This window comes from Lissotriton helveticus, chromosome 5_1, assembly GCF_964261635.1.
Source record: "Lissotriton helveticus chromosome 5_1, aLisHel1.1, whole genome shotgun sequence".
Taxonomy (NCBI): domain Eukaryota; kingdom Metazoa; phylum Chordata; class Amphibia; order Caudata; family Salamandridae; genus Lissotriton; species Lissotriton helveticus.
The window spans coordinates 2,048,809,114-2,048,834,341 of NC_136065.1; the positions used below are offsets into that span (position 1 = coordinate 2,048,809,114).

Genomic DNA, 25,228 nt, shown 5'->3' on the forward strand with positions numbered 1-25,228 from the left:
TTCTCTAGAATTCCCTTCCGCAAAGCTTGAGGGTTATCCCGCAGCTGATGCACTTCAGGAAAGCACTAAAGAGTTGTCTGTATATGTTATAGACATTTTTTTTACTGAACTCCTATAGGCTAAGTATGGTTCTCCGGTCAGACGTCTATAGCGCCTTAATGCCTTCGGGTAACTGTTGCGCTCTATAAATTTCAAATCAAATGGCCCGCTGTTAGACCTGCCTGCCTTAGGATGGTCTTCGTCCAAAATGTTTTGTCTTTTACCCTCCTCCTATTTTTCTGACCTTGTTTTTGTTGGCCTTACGGCTCTGTGCACTCCAGCACGCCTAACCAGTGCTAAAATGCTTATAGTCATTCCCTAAACCGGGGTAAAATTGCCTTACACATGATTGTCTTGTTTACTTTACTTATACGTCTCTAGTAAAGTGGTATACCATATACCCAGGTCCTGTAAATCAAATGGTACTTGTGGTTGCCATCACATATTCTGCCACTTTCTTAGGCAGCCCCTTAAAACATGTCCCAGGCCTACAATCGCAGCCCGTATGCAGTTTTAAAGTGGCAATTTGAGTTGGCAATAAAACCTCCTAGCCAGTACTTAAACTCCCCTTTTATTGCATATAAGTCACCCCTAAGGTAAGCCCTAGACAACTCCTAAGGTAGGGTGCATTGTAATTAAAAGGTTGGACATGTACATTAAAGTTTTACATGTCCTGGTAGTGAAAAACTCCTAAATGTATTTTTCACTATGGTGAAGCCTACCTCTCCCATAGGATAACATTGGGTTGCCTTATTGCATTTAATAAATGCTAAAATTGGATTAGGAGCATAAAGATTCCATGCATGATGCCTGGGAAATTATAATTTAAAATCCTCTTTAATGGTAAAGTCGGATTTTGAGTTCCAATTTTTAAAATGCCACTTTTAGAAAGTTGAAAAAAAAACAAGGACAAAAAGTCTTAGACAGAAAGTTCACTACTGTGACACACTCCTAGAGTGCCTACTACCTCCTTAACCCAATCTCATGAATTCATATACTTAAAATATGAATGTTTAACAAAATCGAAAATAACACATCATGACATATTTTGTTGGCTCCTTGGAGAATCGATTTTTAATATCCGACACCAGCATTTCCGGTGTGCCATTTCCTTGATGACTGAAAAGAAGTAGTACGGTGTGATTCTGTCAGACTCCAGTCTGGACAGACAGTATTTGGCATGGAGGTTCCCCTGAAGAAGGGTGGTTTTTCACCTGAAATGCATTATCCATGCATGGTATTTTCTGATTGACATTTGAGAGTTAATGAACTGTTTTTGAAAATTACACATCTTGATTAAAAATATAATTTGAAGCAACGGAGTGACGGTGTCAACTAAATCTAATGGGCTACTGTGATTTAATGATGTGTTATTTTCAATTTTGTTAAACGTTCATGTTTTAAGTATATGAATTTATGAGATTGGGTTAATCAGGTAGTAGGCACTCTAGTAGTGCGTCACACGAGTGCACTTTCTGTCTTTCTGTCTAAGACTTTTTGTCCTTGTTTCTTTTTTCAGTTTTGAATCAGGTGGTAAGGTAGAACCGCCTCAGTAGGTGCACACTTTAAATTCAAGCTAGCCTGGCTGATATGGGGTGATTAACTGAAACCGGTCCCAGGATGCCTGTTTCCGGTCCAGGGAAGACCTGGCTTGATCGTTCGAGGCTGGACTGTTGCCGCGAGGCACAGGGTCAAGACTGATTTGCATATGTCTGGGCCCAAACTGGGGTGGGGTTGTGAGCAAAAGAATGATGGATTAAACCCAGATCCTTGTGACAGGGGGTGAATGTTTGCATTGCTCAGCATTCCATACATACATTTTTTCTTTATCATTGGATTAGGAGCACATAAATATTCAATGTCTAATCCCTTGGAAATTGTAATTTAAAATCCTCTTTAATGGTAAGGTCAGATTTTGAGTTACAATGTTAAAATGCCACTTTTTGAAAGTTGGCCTTTTCTGCCCTATTTGGTGCCTGCAGCCTGTTCCTGGGTCACATGGACTTTGTCTATTCCTCCCAGACAGCTACACAATAGAGGGATTAGGTCTGCCTGGATGGGCCATCACTGGCAGGCTGGAGGGATGGAGGTGGAAACAGCACCACTTGCAAAACAATAGGCTGTTCTAAAGTCAAAGGTCTTCAGAACACTTCATTGTTCATACAGCCAAGCTGGAGCCAGGGCAGGAGAGGCAGGAAAAGCCAAGCACTTCAAAGGAAATTCTCTAAAGACTTCTCCTACTTCAAAGAAGGCATCAGGTATAAAAATAGAACTCTCAGACCCACTTTTCAGTTAACTTTCTAGACCTGCGGAAGGACTCTCAGAGGACTGCCCCCTGCTTTGCTCTGCTTTGTACTTCAGAAGACTGCTTTGCTGCACCTAAAGGACTGTTCTGCTGTCTGAGGCATCCCCTACTACTTGAACCCTGTCCCTCCTCTTCCACCCAGGACTACCAGAGTGACTTCAAGGGCTAGTTGGCTTGACTCCTGATCAGAGCTTCAGGGACAGAAAAGGCTCCAACCATCTTGTAATTGCACCTGGACCAAGCCTGAGTGGGCCCTGCCCCTCCAAGTGGTGTACCTTCAGTCTTGGCCCTTGGAGAAGGCCTGCAAGTGGTGCAACTCCGGTCCTGGCTCTTGGAAGTGGTGCTAAAGGTGCCTACCAGTTATCCAGTCTTTTGCTAAAAACTGCTTTGAGAACTGAGAGAAGACAGGGACTAACCTACTCATCTATCCGCCAAAGTTGCTTCGTCAATCGGATTGAATTTGCGGCAGCTCTCGCTACGTTTTTCTCTGCAGCAGCAAATCTTGTTCAGCAGGCCTTCGCCAAAGGGGTAGTTGGCCTCTTGGAGCCCTCGTTTGCTACAGCATCCAGTTTTGTTCCACTAGAGGGTTTCGACTTCTTAAAAAGAGACGAAGTCTGAACATGAAAATCTTCACTGCAACTTCAGCCAGCGGCTACCCAACGAGGACACCTCCTCCTCAGACACCACCTGCAGCCGTGCCCCTCAAAACTACTAGCGTCTAAACACATTTTTGCTGAAATTTCTTCCAAAGTCCGAAGGTAAGTGCTGACTAGGTCCAATCCACTTTTTGTATGCAATGTGCGCTGCATCGCTGCCCGCTTTTTCATCTTTTAGGTGCTAGTTTTTACCTTAAACTTTAAAAATACATAATTCCGGATCTACTGGTTGAATTACTGGCATTTTAGTGGTAAAGAATTTATTTCAAATGATTACATGTCTTGCATTACGTTTTTACTTTATTACTATTTGTGTGCTGCATAAATACTTTACAAATTGCCTCTAAGTTAAGCCTGACTGCTTTGTGCGTAGCTACCAGAGGGTTAGGCAGAGGTTAATTTAGTGACCTTTGGGGGTTCATACTGACAGGGAATGTAGCTGTTGCTTGAGCAAGGTTAATACCCCACTCAACCAACAACCCAATTTCTCAAACCTGCTATGCTTGCTCTGCACGGGGCTGCATCGCACATAGTACCATGAAGGAAAGTTACTTTTCCCCTGCAGTCAGAAATGCTGGTGAGAGTGTGTAATAAGTTAATGTTAAGCGAGTGTTCAGGACAGCTAATACCAGATCCTGGAAGATGTTTCAATTGGATCTATCTGTATTTGGGTCTCCTGTTTTGGTACGTACTGCATGAACACCTATTCCACATTCCTCAGGAAAATGCAATATACAAGATCTGACATCACATCAACACCACCAAGCTGGCTTCCTCTCTTACGCACGCACCTTCCAGTAGAATCCCACAATGAACAGCATTTAAAGCCTTATCTCAAGCAGATGTTGCCAAGACACTAAACTCCCACAAAGTCAGTTCTTACGAAGATTATGTTTTGCCCTCGTCCTTCATCAAAGCACTCTTTCTCACCCGTACTCACCATTGTCAATGCCTCTCTCATTTGAGGCATCTTTCCAGAAGCTCTAAAGACAGGCCAAATCCTCCCAATCCTAACGAAGGTTACACTAGACCCTGATGACCTTGTCAAGTACCTCTGCCCCGCAACAGCTCATCACTCACCTACCATTCATCGGCAAGATCATTGAAAAAGCAGTCTATTTTTAACTCCGAGATCATGTTACTATTAACCATATCCTGCACTACTACCAGTCTGAATTCAGATCACGCTGCAGCACAGAGACCACTACATTACACATAATAGATGATGCCCTCTTGACCACAGATGAAAAGGACCCCTACCTTCTGATATCGCTGGACCTTTCAGCTGCCTTCAACACAGCCAACCATCCCAACCTGGAGTTTCAAATGGAATTCACTGCCAATGTCCTTCACTGGTTCTCCTCATACCTTTCCAATCAACACCAGTTTGTCCACAGGGGCTCCTCCAGGCCCCAAAAGATACCGCTCACCTGCCTAGTCCCCCAGGGTTCCAGACTGTCTCCTTTCATCTTCAACCTGTACAAAGAGTCGCTTGGTGCTCTGCTCACAGAAAACGTAGAGTCAACATTCAACTGTTTTGAAAGTCTCCTTTCCTTCAGGCGCCCAATGCCTCAAACACACCCTGCACATCTTCCAGACGTGGAAGTCCAGCCCTACCTGAAACACTGCCCAACCAACACAGAATTCCTGTTATATTCCAAGAATGAGAAACAGTACACATTCGGCTCAATGAAATGAACTTTGACATCTTTAAATGCCAAGTCACTTGGATTCAACATGGACATCAAACTCAATCTCAAGAAACACATTGCAAAAACAATTAACACAGCTTGGTACCAGCACCCTCTCCTAAAGAAACAGGTTGAACAGTTTCTCCCAGAAAGCAACTACAGAACTGCTGTTTAAGCAATCTCTCTTGCATCTAGTTGATGATAACGCCCTATTCCATGGCCTCTCAGACTCCATACTGGCATCTGTTAAGGTCATCCTACACATCGCAGCATGTCTAATCCAGGACCTGAAGAAATATGATCACATCACCCCCATCCTGATGGGACGCCATTGCCCACCCCTTGCCGTTCGCACCACCTTTAAAACCAGCTGCATCATGTACAGAGCCACAACTAACAGCAACACCGTTTAGATTGCAGACAGGCCCACTATTGCTGGTGGTTCTTGGCACACCCGCAGCCAGGTCACCATCAGTCTGCACACTAAAAAGTGTAAGAAACAAAAAAAGAAAAGGCAGCAGAGCTTTTCTATCAATGCACCCAGGATCTGGAACAACATCCCTGTATCCGTCATGACCACCAAAACACTGCTCTATGTATCTGGTGAGGAACGATTCACCTGTAACAACAGTTCTCATGCAAGGACTTCCTCCCCCTTGTGTCTATTTATTTGTGGTTGGTTGTATATCTAATGATGAAAAATAAACTCAGTGAAACATCTTAGGATCTAAGCTCCCTGAGCTAAAGTGAGCCCCACTCACCTTTAAAAAAAATGCAAAGAAATACCACCTAGTTGCTCAGGTGGTACAATTGAAACTATTTTTGCTTTGATTTTAAATGTATGAAACATTTGTAAAAAGTGCAAGAAGAAATATTTTTTCCATTGAATAAATGTTGAGGTTTTACGTAAACAATTGGGGTGTTTCTGACTTGCAGATTGCTGCCAGGAATTATTCTATACGTTTTGGGATGTTTTCCTCATTGAGGTGCTATTACAACTTATAAGTAACTGTTTTATTTTTTACATTCAGATGACAACACTAGCACATTCCCCTTCATCACAGGATAACCTGTCACCTGCCTTTGACTAAGCTCAATTTCTCTTGCCTTCCCCGTCATACAACATCTGCATACCTCCTCCTACCGTCCAACCACCAGCACACCACTGAAGCAAGATATTTCCCATTCTCCAAACCTCGTCACTTCTAAATTCAACTCTAAATATTTCACTCACCTGACTTTGGAATTGAATTCTATCTTATCTTCTCTTTCACCTGTTTTTTTGTTCTGGTCACCAATTTCCAGCAAAGCAATGTCATAGTCATAGAATTCTGCAATTTTCGGCTTCTTCTTGTTGATGTTATAATTAGGATGGACTATAACATTTTTTACTTTATACCTCTTTCCTGTGAATGCAAATAAATTACCATATATTACAAATAAAACACATGAAATAATTTATGTGATGCACCACAGAAGACCGCTCTACTCCAATCCTGGTTAAAAATGAACTTATCTGAAGATAGTTAAGAGATACAAATATCTAATTTAAGCTGAAAAGAAATGCGTTTCTTATTGATGAAGAGATGATTGTAATAACTCCAGTAAAAATTGTGATATATTGTGGAGAGAGTTAAGGAATACAGGGGCTAGCTTTAGGACTCTGAAACCCACTGATTATTTCTGTGAGGGTATTGCCACTTATTTTAAATATAAGATTAAAAAAATCATAAATGTGTATTTGATAAATGCTGTAGTCAGTCAGTCAGTCAGTCAATCTTTATTCAGGTACCACAGTACCCATAAAAGCACAATATAAAAATACATTACATACATGTTAAAATTTTAACCAGTCAAATAGTCTAAATACATTAATTATACAGATCATAAGTGATATAGTGCAAAATTTAGGATCATCACAGTACAAAGCTATTTACATTACTCTCAGTCTTCAGCCATGGATCTGCGTGCCCTTACTGCCATTTTTAGGAAAGTGCAAGTGCGAAAAATAAAGTCCTCATCATCTAAAGTTAACATGGAATCAAATGCTGTCTCTAAACTAATTGGTCTTCTCTTATTAAAATACGAGCATAAAAACTGTTTAAAATATTTGATATAAAATTTGCAGGAGAATATAAAATGCTTTACAGACTGCTCACTCTTCCGATCGCACGGACACGGGATTGAGTTTAAATTAGAACAATAACCAAGTGGGAAGGAGAGTACAAAACGAATTGTGCCAGCCCTTAAACGGAACAATAAACTTGTCTCCCAGTGAGTCATCGGTAGTAACAAATAGATGTGGAGTGGGTGCCTATAATGTTCAATGGCCATATAGTTACGCAAAGTAGTTTTACTGACCTGTACTGCCTCACGCTCAGTCTTATATAAGGAGTACAGAGCATTCTGCATATCCTTTTTTGCGACTAAAGCAGCAAGTGAAGGGTCCCAAAAAATGCTTTCCATATTTATACTGCGCAAACTGCTCAACACTCCACCCAACCACGGGATATCTAGGCCCCTAGCACAACCTAAGCAATCCTTAATGATTGACTGGGTCAGGGTGGCTGCTTCGTTCTTCCATACAGCAATCCACATAAGTGCTGGACGAGCCCTAGTAAAGTCAGAAATAAAATTAATATTGAGCTCTTTATGAGATATGTAATTGGAGGTTGAAATAGGGACATTCAGTATTTTTCTGCAGAATCTATTCTCCTCCTGCTGTATACCAGAGTAGCTGGCCGTCCCCCATATCTCAGCGCCATAGGTCGCAACCGGGGTACACTGATGTTTATACATCCTTTGGACAGCTAATACTGCACCCATCGTCTTAGGGCGAGGGATGCTTAAAATCGAGTTATTGGCCTTTGATAAATGCTGTAGAATAATCTGGAGATTACACAAGACCAACAGAAAGAGAGATATCATGGGCCAACATTGTTTTTAGGTCAGGCCTACTACACAGCTAAGGTTTTTATTGCAAAAGGCCTATTGTCAGTTTACCAAAAATTTACAGCTGGCTTAACCCAACAGAATGGTGAAAGACTCGCAGATCTCTGTGCCCTGAACAGTCTCTGACAAGCGGTAGCGTATTGCCACACAAAATAATACTCAAGACAACATGAGTGTCACCATACCAATTCAAAATAGAATCAGATCGACCATTTCTGCAATGCCAAGACGTTCCAGAGGTCCTAGCAGGTTGAGAGAGTGATGAGGGGGCAGACGTGCCAACAGACCATCACCATGTCATGGCTAGGGTAAAGCTGAAGGAAGCATGGATGGAACCGACAAAACAACACGAGCAATATAACACTACCCTCCTCAAAGATGCACAGAAAAGGAGTGAATACTCAGTCACCCTCAGGAACACGTTTCAAGTCCTGCAACAACTATAGGACAACAGAGACTCAGAGAAAGTCAGTGGGAGAAGATCAAAGAAACAGTGACCTGACAGGAGAAAATGCGACCAAAGAAAGATCAGCATAAAGAATGGATCTCCACCGAGATGCGAGAAAAGATAAGAAAGCTGCTGTCAAAGCCTGCTTAACAAGACCGGAAAGAGCAAAAGCTCAAGGCGAATACGCCAAAACCAACAAGGCAGTAAAGAGAAGCTTAAGAGCAGACAAGCGAAGAATTATCAATGGTCTTGCCACAGAAGCCCAGGAAGCAGCAAGCCATTAAAACTAACCATGGGCGAATTTTGCGGATTTGCGGTCTGCAAATTCGCGAGAAAATCCGAGAGTTCGTGTGAAAATCCGCGAAATCGTGGATTTGCATAATGTGACCATGACGGCATGACCACGTGTGTCTGTAACTTTGTCACCGCACCGACAGGCGCCGAGGTCCCTCGAGTGAGCTGTCCATGATAGTGAGGAAAGTGCGGGAAGAAGTTGCATGTGTCTGTGTGACGGGGGCCAAACGGGCGGGGCTTTATGCGAGTTCATATGCCTCTTGTTTATAAAGGGTCAGAGACCGATCAGAGTACCAGATGAGGAGAAAACATCCTCCTGTTCACAAGAAGTACAAGGGGATTGAGCTAGAGAAACTCGTGGATGCAAAGACCTCCATCAAGGATTAAATCTAATTGTAGATATGGGGAGGAAGCACACCTGCCTAGCCTCGACCGTGCTCACTAGTTGTTTGGGCTGATTATAAAGCGTTACTGAATTTGAGCTTCAACTTGGGCACCTGCTTTATTTATATCTGTAAGTGCTTCCTGTTGAGATAAAAATTTTGTGACAGAAGCATCGTGCCAGGATGAATCGTGCCTGCATATTTATCAACGATGATGCCACCGGTTGTGCCATACCTATACTCAACTGGAGTACTTTCTACTGGCTAATCAGTAAGTGCTACCTCGTTGGGTAAATGTATAGTGCTTTTGCTACACTACAGACATGTAAAGGCCCAGAAACGTTGTCTCCAGTGACCACGAGTGTCTGTAACTTTGCCACTGCGCCGACAGGCGCCGAGGTCCCTCGAGTGAGCTGTCCATGATAGTGAGGAAAGGGCAGGAAGAAGTTGCATACCCTAGTGTGTGTGGCGGGGCTAAACGGGCGGGGCTTCTATGCGAGTTCACATGCCTCTTGTTTATAAAGGGTCAGAGACCGATCAGAGCACCAGATGAGGAGAAAGCAGCCTCCTGTTCACAGCAAGAACACGGGGATTGCTCTAGAGAAACTCGTGGATGCAAAGACCTCCATCAAGGATTACATCTAATTGTAGGCGGTAGATATGGGGAGGAAGCACACCTGCCTAGCCTAGACCGTGCTCACTGGTTGTTTGGGCTGATTATAATGCGTGTCTGAATTTGAGCTTCAACTCGGGCACCTGTTTTATTTATATCTGTAAGTGCTTCCTGTTAATGTTTAATTTTTGTGACAGGAGCATTGTGCCAGAATGAATCCTGCCTGCATATTTATCCACGAAGATGCCACCGTGTTGATAGTAGCTACTGCAAAAAAAGAAAAAAATCCGCCCGCGAACGGATTTGTCGGCCATTTCGCGAGATTCGTGGATCGCGAAATTGCCGAAAATCCGCGAGCGGAACGGATTTTGCACCCACCCTTAATGAAAACTTGACAGAACTCTAAAGAATAACAAGGAAATTCTCTGGCAGATACAGCAAGGCAGATAGACCTAATGAAAACAAAGCTGGGAAGACAATCCTGGGTAAGGAAGGCCAACAACGAAGATGGGTGTAGCACTTTGAAGAACTGCTGAACTAGCCCATTCCACAGAGAGACCCTTTGAAAACTCCTACTCCACTATGGTGTGCCAGATAAAATCGAAAGAACCAACAGGAACTCTTACAAGGGAATGATTTGCAAGATTATCCATGAAGGACAATTCACAGAAGCCATACAAGGTGAGGACCGGAGTCCTTCAGGGTTGTTTGCTCCCACCTTTTCTCTTTCCTGCTGGCCATATACTGTATAAAGAAGACATCAATAGCATGGAGAAGAAATGGGATTCAGTTGACAACCTGGACACAGCTCGATGACTGGGACTTTGCAGATAACCTGGTCCTACTCTCCAACAGTCATCTGCAGATGCAAGAGAAGACAGACAATGTTTCAACCACAACAGCACAACTCTGCTTCAACATCCCCATGGGAAAAATCAAGCTCCTGAGTGCTATCATGGACAGCATAACTGCAGTCATGCTTGCAGGTGATGCACTGGAAGAGTTTGAGGCCTTCACCTACTTGGGCGGTGTCAAAGAGAAGCAGGGCTGCAGAGACGACAAGGTCAATGCAAGAATCGGCAAAGCAAGGGCTGCCTTCATTCAGCTAAAGTAGAACGTGAGGTCAAGGACCTAATGCTTAGAACCAAGATCAGGCTTTTTAACACCAGCGTAAAATCGGTCCTTTTCTATGGTGCAGAAACTTGGAGTACAGTAGTGGTCGCCACCAACTAAGTCCAAACCTTCATTCACCAACTAATCCAGACCTTCATTAACACCTGTCTGAGTAATATCCTCCATATCCGCTGGCCAAATGCCATCAGCAACAAAGACCTATGGCAGCAGACTTTCCAACTCCCTGCTCATAAAGAAATCATGAAAAGACGCTGGGGCTAGATAGATCACACCCTCCACAATTCCACTTCATAAACCCCCGGGCAAACCCTGACCTGGAATGCTCAAGGGAAAAGGAAAAGAGGTGTAGGAAAGTTGGATCTGCCCCCACTTTTTGCTGGTGTTATTCTGTTTTCTGACTAGTCTGGCTGGGATACTGCTAATCAGGACCCCAGTCACTGTGCTTCCTCCCCAAATTTGACAATATTAAGTACCTTCCCAATTGGCTACTGGTGTACCCCTGTATGTCCCTAGGATATGGTACTACGGTACCCAGGGCATAGGTACATCAAGGTTCTCCCATGGGCTGCTGCATGTATTATGCCACTCATGAGAGACCACTCAAACTGTGACTATAGGCCTGCCATTGTAGCCTGTGTAAGTTACTTACAACAGATATATATTTCATAATATCTGAGGTCACTGCACTTAAAACCTATAAGTCACCCCTAAGGCAGGCTCTTCAGTACTGAAGGCAGGGTGCTTGGTTACAAGTTTGTGGGTGCCCTTGCATGAGCATGGCCACCCTACAGCCCCCAGAGTCGATTCTCCAGGCTTTGTAAGTGCGATCAGCCATTTAATACATGTAATGTACATCAAGTCAAATATGAGATGTCTAACTATATATTGGCAGCACTGAATCCTGTCATGTTTGGTATTAAACATGTTGGAGTCCTACCACAACATCGATTCCAGAGTTTTATGTAGGACTCCCCTAGAGTGCTCCCATGTATTCCCAGTACCAGCATTTCAGGGTCTAACCAGTGCTTAATTTGTAAAATATGAAGTCCAGGTGCTCAAATATTTGTTGGAGGCCACACCCACTTCCCCCTTGGCCCCATCCACTTCCTCAACAGTGGGCCCTTACCTCACCATACCCCCTCTGTTCCCTCCACCAGACCTGCAAATGCCCTTACACCTCCCTCCCTCCTGCTGTCTCCACACACTTGCACACTTTTCCCCCCTTGCGCTCAGCCTCTATCTAGACAAGCTCTAACCCCCACCCCCTTCTTATGTTTTCAAGGCCTGTAAACTCACCCTCTTCTGCTGCCAGTCCCCATCTCTTCTGATCTCTCTTTGAGGCCTCCTCCACTCTCAGCCCTGAATATGTCCGCCCTCCCCCATGTCAAGTTCTCGCCTGGCTGTCCCCTACTTTCCTTCGGGTTTTCGCTATGCCAGACACCTCCCCATCCTACAAGCCCTTCTGACCCCCTCCCTCCCACAGGCCTGCACATTGCTCCTCTCTTCTGCTTTCTAAACATAGATTTTCCCCTCTTTCCTGCTCTCTGCTACAGGGCTGCTCCCCCTCCCTTCTGGTCTCCAGTCTCCAATTCTAGACTGACACAGACCGACCCTACACGCCCTTCTGTACTCTTCCCCTGATGGACAGCACCTGTCCTCCTCAGCCCTCTCTAGGCAGGCCTCCAAACCACCATCACTCCCGCTCTCTCCTCTGTCCATGCTGGGGGGTTCTCCAGGTCAGCTTCATCCCCGCTTTTCAACCTTCTCTGCATACCCCCTGCAGGGAGGTGCCCCTGATGGAGCAAAGTGGCAAACGCAATATTTTGTGTACCCCTCTCGAAATTAATGTCCCATAACGTTAACATTTATCAATAGTAAGTTTTGTGAAATTAACCAACCATAGAATAAGATGCACACATATATTTTTTAATTTATACACGGGAATACTAATTTTGCTTGCATGTTGCAATAAAACTAGCTAATATGTATTGTCATGATGTTGTGAACTAATGTGCAGGATAGTTGTAAACAAACGCAGATCCATTGCCACTATGGTGGTGTGTCTGAATAAAATGGTGTTTTAACGAAACCATGGTAAAATGTTTTAAAATAGCAGGTGTAAATAATAAATAGTTAAATAGGTTTGGACGCTCCACCAAATGTTACAGCATTTCTCCATTGCGATTCACCAAAGCCTTGAAGCAGAGTAAGTGAATAGAGTAAATGCGCAGTGTTATGGGGCCCACTGATGCATAATTTGTGTGTTTTAAGGTTTCAGGGAAATGGTGAGTATTGATTAGAAATTATTCCTGGAGCCGCGCTGTATCACCCCAATGTGATGTCAAGTCACCGCCTCACTCTACAGACTAACAACCCACAAGAAAGTACATCATGTACCAGGACATGCCTACCAACAAGCCTTTCACCCCCACTGACACTCAAACTCCCCTGGGAGGCTGCAGCCAGGTCCGTGGACTGAGGCCTCGGGATTCTTGCACTGCTCTTAAGCTTAATTTGTGTGCCAGGCACATTCTTGCATGGCTAGCCCTCCGGATCCTGTGCACACCATGGATGTATATTTGGGTGCATTTCCTCTGCCTTTCTTGCGAACTGATTACCGCCACTTAAGTTTGAAATTGTACATGTTAGACTGCACATTTCGATATTTTGCAGTATTGTTGTTTGAAAATAAATATGAATAAACTGTTTGTGCAAACAAAAGAGTGCAGAGCAATAAGAGAGATTTCGAAATTTATCCATAATCCTACCACTTCAGGGGAGATGATTTTGAATAGGTAACACAAAGACGGTGAAACCACTCTCTACGCAAATAAAATAAAGTAGGAAACGATACCTTGAAAAGGGTGCTGCTGAAAAAAAAAACACTTTTGCGTGCAGAATGTCAGTGTGCCAGTCAGTCTGCCTTAATTACTGTGCCGATGGTCATTCTGTTCCTTGAATTGTATTCGTAGCAAGACAGTGCTAAAGAAACAAAGTAGATTATTTAATGGATCCAAGGACAATGTTGCCGGACACCAGGGAAGTCACAATTAGAATAAGGCATTGGTGAGTTGTGTCTTTTATTCGCAGCACCGTTCGAATAATGTGTCAGTTAGCAAATGTGCTTCTGAAGGCCCCTCGTGCTTACAAATGTTCTTTACTGTGTTTGATGTAGCACAAATGGATTTACAGTCAGCTGCAGGGGACTGTGCAAGGATTATTCTTATTTTTGAAATGTCATCTCGACCAGGGAGCGTTGTACATAGAATAGTGTGTAACTTGGGGACATTGGAAATCAGGGACAAATGAGACGTGATTTGGCTGCACACTGTTTGTGTCACATTTGCAATGTGACCAGAATGATTCTTTGCGCTGTGTCTTATCAATACACCCGTGGGCCTCATTTATGAAAAATGACGCATCGCTGAGTGAAAGCAGCGATGCGTCACTTCTCAGAGCACACTCCTTGCGACATACCTGATGCGTCATATTTACAGTATGACGCATCATGGCGCAAGGAGTTACAGATACGTCAGTATTTCTGAGGTATCTGTATGGCGCAAAAGTGACGCATTGCTGGAGTGTGTCACAAAAGTGACGCAACTCCATCAATGTGTCCTTTCACCTGGGGCAAGCCCCATGTGAAAGGGGCTGCGTCAGTCTTTCGCCTGCTGTGAGGCAGGTGCAAGATTTCGACACAACAGCATCCTAGAAGTAACGCAGTGAAATCTCATAGATTTCACTGCGTCACTTCTACGAGGCTTTGTGCGGGGGAACGCCTCCCCTGCATACATTATACCTGACGCAGGTATAATTTAGCGCAGGGATTTACAAAGTGGAGAATCTGCTTAGATGCGTCAGTTTGTAAATAGTGCGCAACAGAAGGCATGTTTTACTCTGCCGATGCGTCACAAAAAGTGACGCATCAGAAGCGCAAAACTGACGCAAGGCCTCATAAATGAGGCCCACGGTGCCCCACCCGATGCCGGTGGCAGGATTGCTGGGGCCTCTCTGACTCGGTTCAAGTGACCGACACCTCGAGCCAGTAAAAGCAGCATTGGTTTCCATTATTTACTGACTGTGTGCGTCATGGTTACTGCTGCTGGCTCTTACCACACCATGCAAATCACACTTCCTGAACGATTATCACACCTTTTTTTTTTTTATCCCTTTGGCTTTCATGAACTTTTTCATTTCTTTTGAGCACTGCCAGCCAAGTAAAAGTAATTACACTTTAGTAGACAGGGGTTAAATTAAGGGCAAGGCGCAGCGCTTCCGGCAGCCTCGGAGCTTAGCACTGCACACGGTGCCCCGCCCGCTGCCAGTGGCATGATTGCTTGGGCCTCTGCCTCGGTTCAGGTGACCATACCCATGCACCAGTAAAAGCAGCATTGTTATTTTATTACTTCCTGCGATTACTGCTGGTGGCACTGACTTATTAAGATGCCTGCTACTGCTTCAAAGTGCCCGCCTTGACATTACGCTAACTGGTGACTCTTCCAGTGCGTGTGCCGGGGTGTGGTCCACCGTAACTGGAATGAAAAAAGGTTATGCACGGCATGCTGCCGCAGCCTCCTAGCCTATAGAACCAAATACAGGCCAATCAGTGGCCCGCCCACCACCAGCAACACTGAAAGCAAATTCATTTGCATCATGGATATGGATTTATCGGGCTCGCTCTCTCAGCAGCCCTGCAGAGTAACACTCTTCTTCAACGACAGAGGATACTGGAGGCTGTCTGTGAAGTGAACAACACAGCAGTAAGGCAATTATATTTAATTTACTTTGACCATGAAGTGCAAACTGCAGTGAAGTCGTGTCGTTGATGTAATTTAGCAGTGGCAGTATAGACCAGACCCTGATAAAATGGTGCTGAGCACCGGAAAGCACTGGCACAATTTAAGCACTGGGTCTAACAGCAAGCTAATGCTGCCGTCGACCACAGAAACGTTTCTGACCTTCTGCTGCAGAGCTGAGCTTGAGCAGGGGAAAGTAGAACAATATCTTTCCTGTCACACGTTGGTGTTACCACCTCCCAGACAGGACTTAGTGTATTGGGCTGGGGTGGGGGCACTTGCCAGTGCCACCAGACTGCTTTGAAGGGCACATTTGGTGCCCTTCAGGGGAGTTAAGAAGTCATTGCAGGCACCGCAACAAAGCAGACTGGCTCCTGATGTCCAACAGACTACGAAAGTATCAGCAACACAGGTGGTGCTCCCTCGAGGCATGACCTGTCCTCTCAGGAAGTTTGAGGTCAGTATCCCTCGTCGGAACCGCGAGAACAGAACCCCTGTGCATTGTGTCAATTTGCCGTTGCCAAGGCTTGTTGACTCTGTCCTTCAGAGATCTTCGAGCTACAAGAGGCTTCAGCCTCCAGCATCTCTTCCTGCCAAGATCTACATTCTCACCGCATCCCCTGCATCTTAGGCCTGCATCTTTGGGTGAGCTGCTCGAGGTCCTCTTGCGACTCCTGTGCCTTCTGCCTATGGGCCCTCTTGAGTGGCTTCAGTGGGCTCCCCTGCTTGCTTCGGGCCTGCTCTGACTCTCCTGCACTTAGTGAGTCCATTGGACCTTGCTGGTCCCAACGCTTCACCATTTTCGATTACCACGTCTGTTGCTGCTGCCAAGGCTTACTGGGGCTCCCTCTGGTTCTTGACTTCTGACGTGCTACAGCTCATGAACGGCTCCTGGTTTTCCACAGCATTGCCAATTTCTCACAGCTGCTGCGACAAGGTCACCGTCATCACTCCCCCATCTTCCTTCATCTGTGGTCATTGATCTTCCATGCCTCTTGGTCACTTCCGACTGGCATATACTCTGTCCCCTCTGCTTGCAGGAACTCCTCTCCAAGAATCCATCCTTTGATTCCACCGGACTCTTTCACCTTCTTTGCTAGCAGCATCTTTTCTGAAGTCCTCCATTGTGGTATATTGTTGTTTCAGACGTCATTTCGCACCTATGCATCCGGCTCCCCTGGTGTAGTTATACTGGTTCCTGGGTAATCCAGGGGTGGTGTCACTTTCCAACCTTCTGTCTTCCTGGGAGTTTCTTCATGGTCCTCTGGGAAGGGTCCTTCTTCTTGAAAACTGCAACCGTGACGATTATTGAATACGCAGCTGTGTTTTCACTCTGTACACAGCCTTTGTGGGGTTCCTGGGTACTTACCTCCGGTGGTTCTTTGGGTCTGCAGCTCTTCTGAGTCTTCTGGTCCAAATCCTGACTTCGGTCGCAGTTCACGTTCCACTTCTTTAGTATATGATTTGGTGTCCCCCTGGAGACCACTGTGTATTTGTGCTTACTTACCTGTTTTACTTTTGAAATATTGTGGGTATTGTGTTTATATCTCCGGATAGGAGATATACCAATGTGTTAATGAGTGTGTATGATAAATATAACTATTTTTATAACTAGACTGTGTGGTTCTTTTTTGTTCAACCTACACTATATGATTAGTTCTGGTAAACCAATCTGCTTAACACTCCCGCTGGACTAAGCCTGGAGGCTCCTCTCCACAGCTACCACCTAGATAAAAGTTAAAACCATTTCTTGACCAGGAGCCAGGAGATGGGCTTGAATGTCATATAGCTAAGGAGGATTGGGAGGCTCATTTTGAGCACAAGTATGACTGCCCCCTGGAAGAGTATGATGGTCTGACACCTGACTAACATCAATAAAATCACAATTGCTAGGGGAGAGATAATTGAAGGTATTCTTGGTCTAACAGCCGGTAAAGCACCAGGACCAGATGGAATCCCCCCATACTTATATAAGTCTGATCCCTCCTTCTGGGCTCCAATCCTTGAATCTGTTTTTAATGCTGCGGTGCATAGTGGAGGCCCGCAGTCTTGGGGGGTCTCCACTATTGTACCTGTTTTTAAAAAAGGGGATAAAAGTAGTCCGCACTGCTACAGACCCATATCACTTTTAGACTCGATGGTGAAAGTTCTGGGAAGGGTTCTCCTGCAGAGACTCATTACTTGGGTTGAAGACAATAACATCATGTCTGACTCCCAGAATGGTTTCTGTAGGGGACGCTCTACGACTACTCAATGCCTTAACCTTTTTTAATATTAAGTAAATATACAGTGGCATATAAGTGGACCATCCATCTTGCCTTCATGGACCTGTCCTCAGCTTTTGACTGTGTAAACAGGCAGAAGCTGGGGCGGTCCATGAGGGCAAAGGGGGTTGACGCTGGCATTGTGAACTTCCTAGAAGATCTACATAGATCTACCAGAGCTAATGTAAGATTTTCTCAGGATCTGAGTGTGACCAAGGATTTTAATATCAAAAGGGGAGTCCGAAGAGGATGTATTTTGGCTCCTTTTTTGTTTAATTTTTATATCAATGATCTAGATAGCGCTTTACAAGAGGTGGGGGCTGATTTCCCCAGAGTTGGTCGTTGGGGTATTCCGGTCCTATTATACGCGGACGACGCGGTCCTCGTATCAAGGACCGAAAAAGGTCTACAAGCTCTAGTTTTAACTGCTTTTGAGTCCTTTATGACAGATAGAGATCTAACAATAAATAACTCTAATTCCTATATAATGCAAGTAGGCAAGCCGCCAAGACGGAACTTCCAATTTAATGTGGGTGGTACAATAATCCCCACATCCAGCACATTCTCCTATCTCGGGTCCTCTTTGATAACAAATTAAATTGGGGCCCGCATGTTCTGAAAAAGAAGGGGGATGTTGCAAGAGTTAATGCTTCAATTTTTAACTTCGCCTCTAAATTGGGGAATAAGCCTACTGGTGCAATGTTGCAATTTTATAATGCTAAGTCTGTGGCTACAGCAACATTTGGTAGCGAAATTTGGGGGTACACACGGGGAGAGCAGCTTCAGATAGTGGAGAATATGTTTTTAAAGTGTTTACTGTGTCTCCAGCAAGGTTAATCCAATCTAGCTGTTCATGAAGAACTAGGGGTCCAATATGTCAGTGATACTTTCTCACTGCGCCCACTGACCTGCTGGTTGAAACTATGGTTAAATCCAGACATCCCCATGACGCATATGATTCTAAAAGATTGTCTCTCTATGGATAATTCATTGGCTACACCTTGGTTGAAATACTTAAAGACGAGTTTTTTGAGCCTAGGGCGGGTTGAGCTATTTGAAACCCCTGATTGTATCTCCAAGAAGGACGTGGAGGCAATTAAAACGGCACTCCTCATAGAAAGGAGAACAATGAGGGAGGCCACAGAGGTTCAGAAATCGAGTGTCAGAACATATGTTATGTTAAAAAAAAAACATTTATCGAACCTTATTTAATGGGCTCACTGACATCTTAAGAGAAATTTTTATTAACTAGATTTCGAATGAACCAATTTTACTATCTGCTTTGTAGACCACAAAGAACTGTTTTTAATATAGAAGCAGCTCCCTGCGGCTGCGACGGAAAGTCTCCGCAGGACATGCTGCATTTTATGTTTTTATGTACATTTTATTAATTTCCCCGCAAGCGCTATCTGGTACCACTTTTAAAGAAACTTAATTTTTATCAGATCAGACCCGCCATGATGTATCTACAATTATTACATAGCGACAGTATTCTCTTTGTATCAGAATTCCTGAAATCAACTCTAAAGTACAGAAAATGCTTAGCCTGTTAATGAATGTTAGAAATGGGATCCCGGGCTGGCCAGGGGCTTGCGCCAAAGTCAGTCAGAGACCACCACTTCCACGTCAGGGCAAGGGAGTTACACGCCAAGATAACCCCTGCTCACCCCCTTGGTAACGTAGCACGAGCAGTAAGGCTAAACTTGGAGGCGATGTGAGTTAAGTGTTTGCGCGCGCACCCCTAGCAACAACACCCAAGGCCCACCACAAAGGAAACTCCACACACGGTTATGTATAAAAATAGCCTTTGTATTACACCAAAACACATTAGATAAAACACACACTTTACAATGTGCCAACAGGCACGGGCAGAATTTACAGGGGATATGTACAAGACAGGGCCACCTGGACCACTGTCAGGAATCAGCACTTTTAGAAGTAACACTTTTAGAACATAGCACATAGAATGTAAAATCACTGTAGCACACAACCAGTAACTACCGGTAAATGTTAAGTACCACCTACGCAACCCTAACCACCGTAGGAAAATATTGCGCAGGGAACCAGGACCTCCCTAGCACCACCTGTACTAGGAGAAAAACAACCACCTAAGTATCACAATCTCTGTAGGGGTATAAGCATGGGAACAAAACACATGATGCATAACATACATTCAGCGGTGTAAGAACAAGGCACATGATGCATCAACAACACATTCAGAGGGGCAGCACAGGAGAACACATGATGCATAAACAACACATTCAGAGGTGTAGGGAAGGAAAACACAATTGCGCAAAAATCACATTAGTCACCACCTGTGACTGTCCCTAGGCCAACTGGCCTCTCTAGGGCTAGGACGCCCTGTGTCCCAGTGTCAAGGGTCTAAACGTGGCAGCTGCCCACGAAGTGCTGGGCAGCTGTGTAGATACTGATGGGGCCAACGTTGGAGCCTCGCAGGCTCTGCACAAAGGACTGGGCCCACAGCAGCCTCGCTGGGGTCTATAGCACAACTATGGGGCCAAATCACTTGTGACCCCAAGAACCTCTCATGGCTCCAAGAACAAAGGAAATGCCCCCATGAAGCCTCGGGGCTCTAACACAAGCCGAATGGTACCCCAGAGCCTCTCAGGGCTCGCAAAACAATGATGCCGGTCTGAGCCTCTCGGGCTCTAAAACAAATATGGGCTGGAGCCTCTCGGGGTTCGACAATCAAAATGCGGGCGTGGAGCCTCGTGGGCGCTAAAGCAACATATGCCCCACTCGTTGGAGCAGCCCTCTGGCAACAGGGGCCGCTCTGCGGACAAAGAGGAAACTGCCCCCTCGAGCCTCTGTGGGCTCGTCAACAATATGCCCGGGTGAGCCTCGTGGGCTCAAAGAAAGACTGCCCCGCTTTGTTGGAGTCCCCCTCGGGGGACTCTAAAGACAAAAATGCCCCCCGACGCCCCCTCTGCTGGCACTGGTACACCCAGAGCCCCTCCGAAACGCTTCCTGGGACTGAGGAGCGACCCCGGGGACGCCTGCACTCACCGGCTGTTCGGGGAGGCGGTGTCTCCTCTCGGCGGCGTGTCTGCTCTCTCCTGTCGGGCGGGACTCTCGAGGCCTCCCTGGTGCCGCGGGCGGGGCTCCTCTATGCCGGTTACCACGTGGCTCTCCCTCACTCCTGGGTGCCCCGTGGAAGGCGCCGGCTACGGACTTCTCCTCTCTCCTGTACCGGAGCGCGGGGTGGTCTCCCGTCCGCTTCCGGTTGTCTCGGTCGTCCCGCCCCCGGTCTGCCGGACTTACGGTTCGGCCGGGCGGCGGCGGGGACAATCTTGGGGTTGGCTCCCGATTTAATTAAATAAATAATTATGCCGGCAAGGTCCCTGGCGGTGTGGGCACCCGTCAGGGGTCAACAAAGGCAGACACCCGGCAAAACGCGGCGTGGGCAGCTACCAAGAGGAAGGATCAAGCGCTCCCAGCGCTAGTGTACCAAATAAAGCACTCACCGGCGCTTACAGGACAAAATACAGCGCTCCCAGGCGCTTAGAGAGACAAATCCAGGACAAAGGTCGGCCCCACGGTCCCTCAGCAGAGCAAGGCAGGGGGGGCAAGGCTGGGCCAGCTCACTGGCCCCTCCAGGCAGGAAGGCAGTCCCAAGTGGCGGTCCTCCTGGCCTCCAGCAGCAGCAGGCCCCCCTCTAGATAGGATCAAGAAGAGAACAAATTGTAAGGGGACACAGCCCCTTCTTATACTGTAAATTCCTTTGTCTGAGGTGCAGGGTGGGGGAGAAACCAGTCGCAGATGGTTTTGGAGCACCCTTGATGTGCTCAGCCCCTCACTCTATTCACTGGCAGGGCTAGGGTCATTAGACGCACCACAGGGGGTGGAGCCAGCATTGTGTGGGGAAAGCCCAGCCTTATTCAGGAACCAGGTTCAGTCCTCCCTCACATCACTCATGCTAATCTCTCCACTCACCACTGGGCAGACCATCCAGACTTCCTGGAGCCAGGCTTGCCAGCCAGCTCCAGCCAATCACACTCCAGCACCCTCACAGCACACGTACAGCCATGTCACACTATACACATACACGCCGCATACATAATTTCGCAGCATTCAATCACACGAGTCCGCACATACCAGACTCGAGCCTGTACACCCCACTCATCAGGAACTACCAGGGACACAGACATTCCCCATGCATTCCTATCCAACGCATCCAAAATGCTTCAGCCAGACTCATACTAGACATCCCCCGCACAGAACACATTTCCGCTCACCTGAAAGACCTTCACTGGCTCCCCGTCAACAAGAGGATAACGTTCCGTCTCCTCACCCACGCACACAAAGCCCTATACGAACTTGGACCTGATTGTCTCAACTCGCGCCTTTCCTTTTACACCCCCACCCGCCAGCTGCGTTCGTCCAACCAAGCCCTCGCCGCTGTTCCACGCATCCACAAAGCCACCATGGGGGGAAGATCCTTCTCCTACTTAGCGGCCAAAACCTGGAATTCCCTTCCCAGCCACCTCCGCCTTACTCAAAACCACCTAGCCTTCAGAAAACAGCTCAAAACCTGGATATTCGATAAGTAAACCTCCCCCCCCCTTAAGCGCCTTGAGACCCTCTGGGTATGTAGTGCGCTATATAAATTCTGACTTGACTTGACTTGACTTATCGGAGGGCAGGCCGACCTTACTCCATGCACTCAAAGTGCGCACGCACTTTCCACTGGGACACAGTGAAAGTGCGCAGAACCCAAAAATCACCATTACCAGGTCACCATTAAAAGCAAAAAGTTTAGGGGTGAACCTGCCAGAAGGGTCAAGTCCAACAATGAACTTTATCAAATATTCTTCTGTTTTAATATATTCTATTATAATACGTAACGATATACATTGCTGCTAATTTTGTACTATTGTATCTTGATAATGACTTTTTCTGTTTTCTTTGTAATGAACTATGAATGCTGTATATTGTACTTTTATGGTTTGCAAACTAAACCGAAATAAAGTTTTATTGATTGATTGATACCACCTAGATAGCTTTTTGTGGTTGTCTAAGACCACTAGAATCACCAAAAGGGTTGTCTGGATTAGTGAAAGGTGCTTCACTTAAATAAGTCTCTTTTTACCAAAAACACAAAACACACAACCAACCAATCCTTATACTCCACTCCACTCCACCAAACATATTACCTCTTCCTGTTACCAAATCTAATACAAACACTCGTAACCGCTGTCCATCCCCTCTCACACACCACATCCCCTCTCCTCCACTGCACATCACCACCCCCTTTACCATGCAAGTTCCTCTCACCAACAGTACTTTATCTCATACCTCGAGAGGCGGTCTACTGAGTTAGCAATGGGCCATTGTGTGGCCACAACCACAGCTCATCTCTTCCCCACTGTATCAATCCATTTGCTCTTCGTGTCAGGAAGCAGAGCATCCCTGGTGATCTGGGCTGCTGCTCTCTTCCTGGCGGTGGTGACCACTAGAGAGTCAGGTGGGATATGACCCCAGATGTACAGCGGTTCAGAAGGACACAGTTTGCCTTTTTTTTCAATGCATGGCGTGACCACCTGAGATTTGACCTGCCCATTAAAGATCTCAGGGCAGATTTTTTCATCCCTTTAAGCAACAGCAGATACTTGACAGACTGCTTGGTCTTAGAGAGCGTTCATATCAGAAAATCATCCTCTTCAGATGATGGCTTTGATGCTGACGATTTGGCATGGTGCTGACGGCAACTGCTGTTTTGCTGCTAATGGTGTTTTTGTCTTTGACAGTTTGGCGTCAACCAGCGCCCTCAGGCTGGTCGAAGATCAGCCTTGGTTGACACATTCCTTGGGTCCAAGGTCTGTGTTGGGTGTCAACTGGCGGTGGCAGTTTCAGGCATTGGGCTCATTGCCCGTCCACCTGAGTGATTTGCTTGACCTATGTGAGTGCTGGTTATGAGTGGTGGCCAGGACTAAGTCAGACAGTACTCACGCTGTTGTGGTCTTCCCACATTGAACAGAGCCCATCAAGATAGATGAAGTGTTCACAGCGGCATCTTCTTACTCTTCCTGGAGGAGCACCCTCGCCGGACTCCTAGGAGTCATAGTTGATCTATTTGGGGTTGAGCTGGTGGACTGGGAGCTCAGGCGGGTAGTATGATAGTACAACACATGCCTGAACAACACATGCTTGTACCTCTACTGTTAGCATGCATGCCTATACCACGCAATTTCGTGGTAAAGACATGATAGGTAAAGGGACATGCGGTCTAAAAATCATAACCCTGCCCCATGCCCTGTAATCTGTCCCTTTTCCCCCCTGCCCCCTAGAAATTAAACTGTTGTAATCTCCCTTCTATGTGTTTCCTCTCTCTCTCCTCCTCATCTGCTCCTTCTCCTCTTGGTTTCTTCGGCCCTTTCCTTTTACCCCCCTCTCTTCCCGGCATATTGGTTCTTCCCTTTCTTTTCCTAGAGTTCAGTTTAGAATGTTATGTGGTGGGCAGTCTGAAGATCGCGTGGAGAGTACTTTGAGTTGGCTGTTACCAATAAACCCACATTTTCTGCCATTCTCCGCCTCTTGGACTTTTTTAATTACAACATAAACCCACACTGCAAAAACTACCCCGACCCCAGCCTCCCTGCCCTGAGCCCTAAACTATCCCCTACATCTTAAAACTACCCCGACGCTGCCCTGTAAACTGTCTTTCTCTTCCTGCCATGAGCCCTAAAAATTAAGCCCATGCCCCAAAGACTACCCCAACCCTAGCCCCTAAGCTCTGAGCCCAAATACTATTCCCTACATCTCTAAACTATCTTGACCCTGCTCCCTGCCCTGTAAACTGTCCCCTGTCCACCTGTCCTAAGTCCTAAAACTTAACCCCATGCCCCAAAAACTACCCAGCCCCCCTGCCCTGAGCCCTAAAAAACTGTTCCCTACCTCCATGAAGAACCACGATCCAGCCCCCACCCGCCCTGAGGCCTAAACTGTCCCCTGCCCTGAGCCCTAAAAACTCTCCCCTACATCCCTAAACTACCCGACCCCGCTCCCTGCCCTGCAAACTGTCCATTCTCCCCCTGCCCTGAACCTAAAAATTGATCCGAAGCCCCAAAAAGTATCCCAACCCCAGCCGCTCTACCGAGCCTTATAAACTATACCCTTCATCCCTAAACTACCTCAACCCTTCTCCCTGCCCTGTAAACTGTCCCTACGCCCGCCCAGCCTTCACCTTTTCAGCGCGACCGCGTTTCCCCCTCTGGTGCTGGGCCCTAATGAAAACGGGCGTGGTTATGACGGAACGGTTCCGTCATGAGCACAGCTCAACCGTAGCTCATGACGGAACCGTTCCGTCATGAGCATCGAAGGGGTTAAAAACTGTCCTTCTCCCTAAAATCTACCCAAACCCCCCTGAGTGCTAAAATCTACCCCACCCCAAAAAACTACCCCTTCCATCCCCCAAAACCAAGCTCAAGCCCCACTTACCTCACCGTATCCTCTCCTGATAGTCCTTCCTCTCCCAGTCTTCCCCTTCCTGTTCCTCCACTCGGTAACTAGTCAGCGTTGCCTTAACCATGTATATGTGTTGTTAAGGCATATGCGTGGGTAAGGCAATTGTGGTACGGCTTGCGGAGCAATGGCATGCGTGGCTCAGCCCACATTGTTAAGGCTGTTTCCGTC

The 25,228-nt window shown here is 46.2% G+C and overlaps 1 protein-coding gene across 1 annotated transcript in view; it reads right to left on the reverse strand.

Moving 5' to 3' along the window:
- Nucleotides 1-25,228, reverse strand: part of LOC144756263 (complement factor B-like) — a 531,456-nt gene that overhangs the window by 88,214 nt on the left and 418,014 nt on the right. Inside the window, exon 13 of the mRNA XM_078645908.1 lies at nt 5,926-6,097. Coding sequence (XP_078502034.1) covers nt 5,926-6,097 — 172 coding nt within the window. The remainder of the gene's footprint in view (nt 1-5,925; nt 6,098-25,228) is intronic.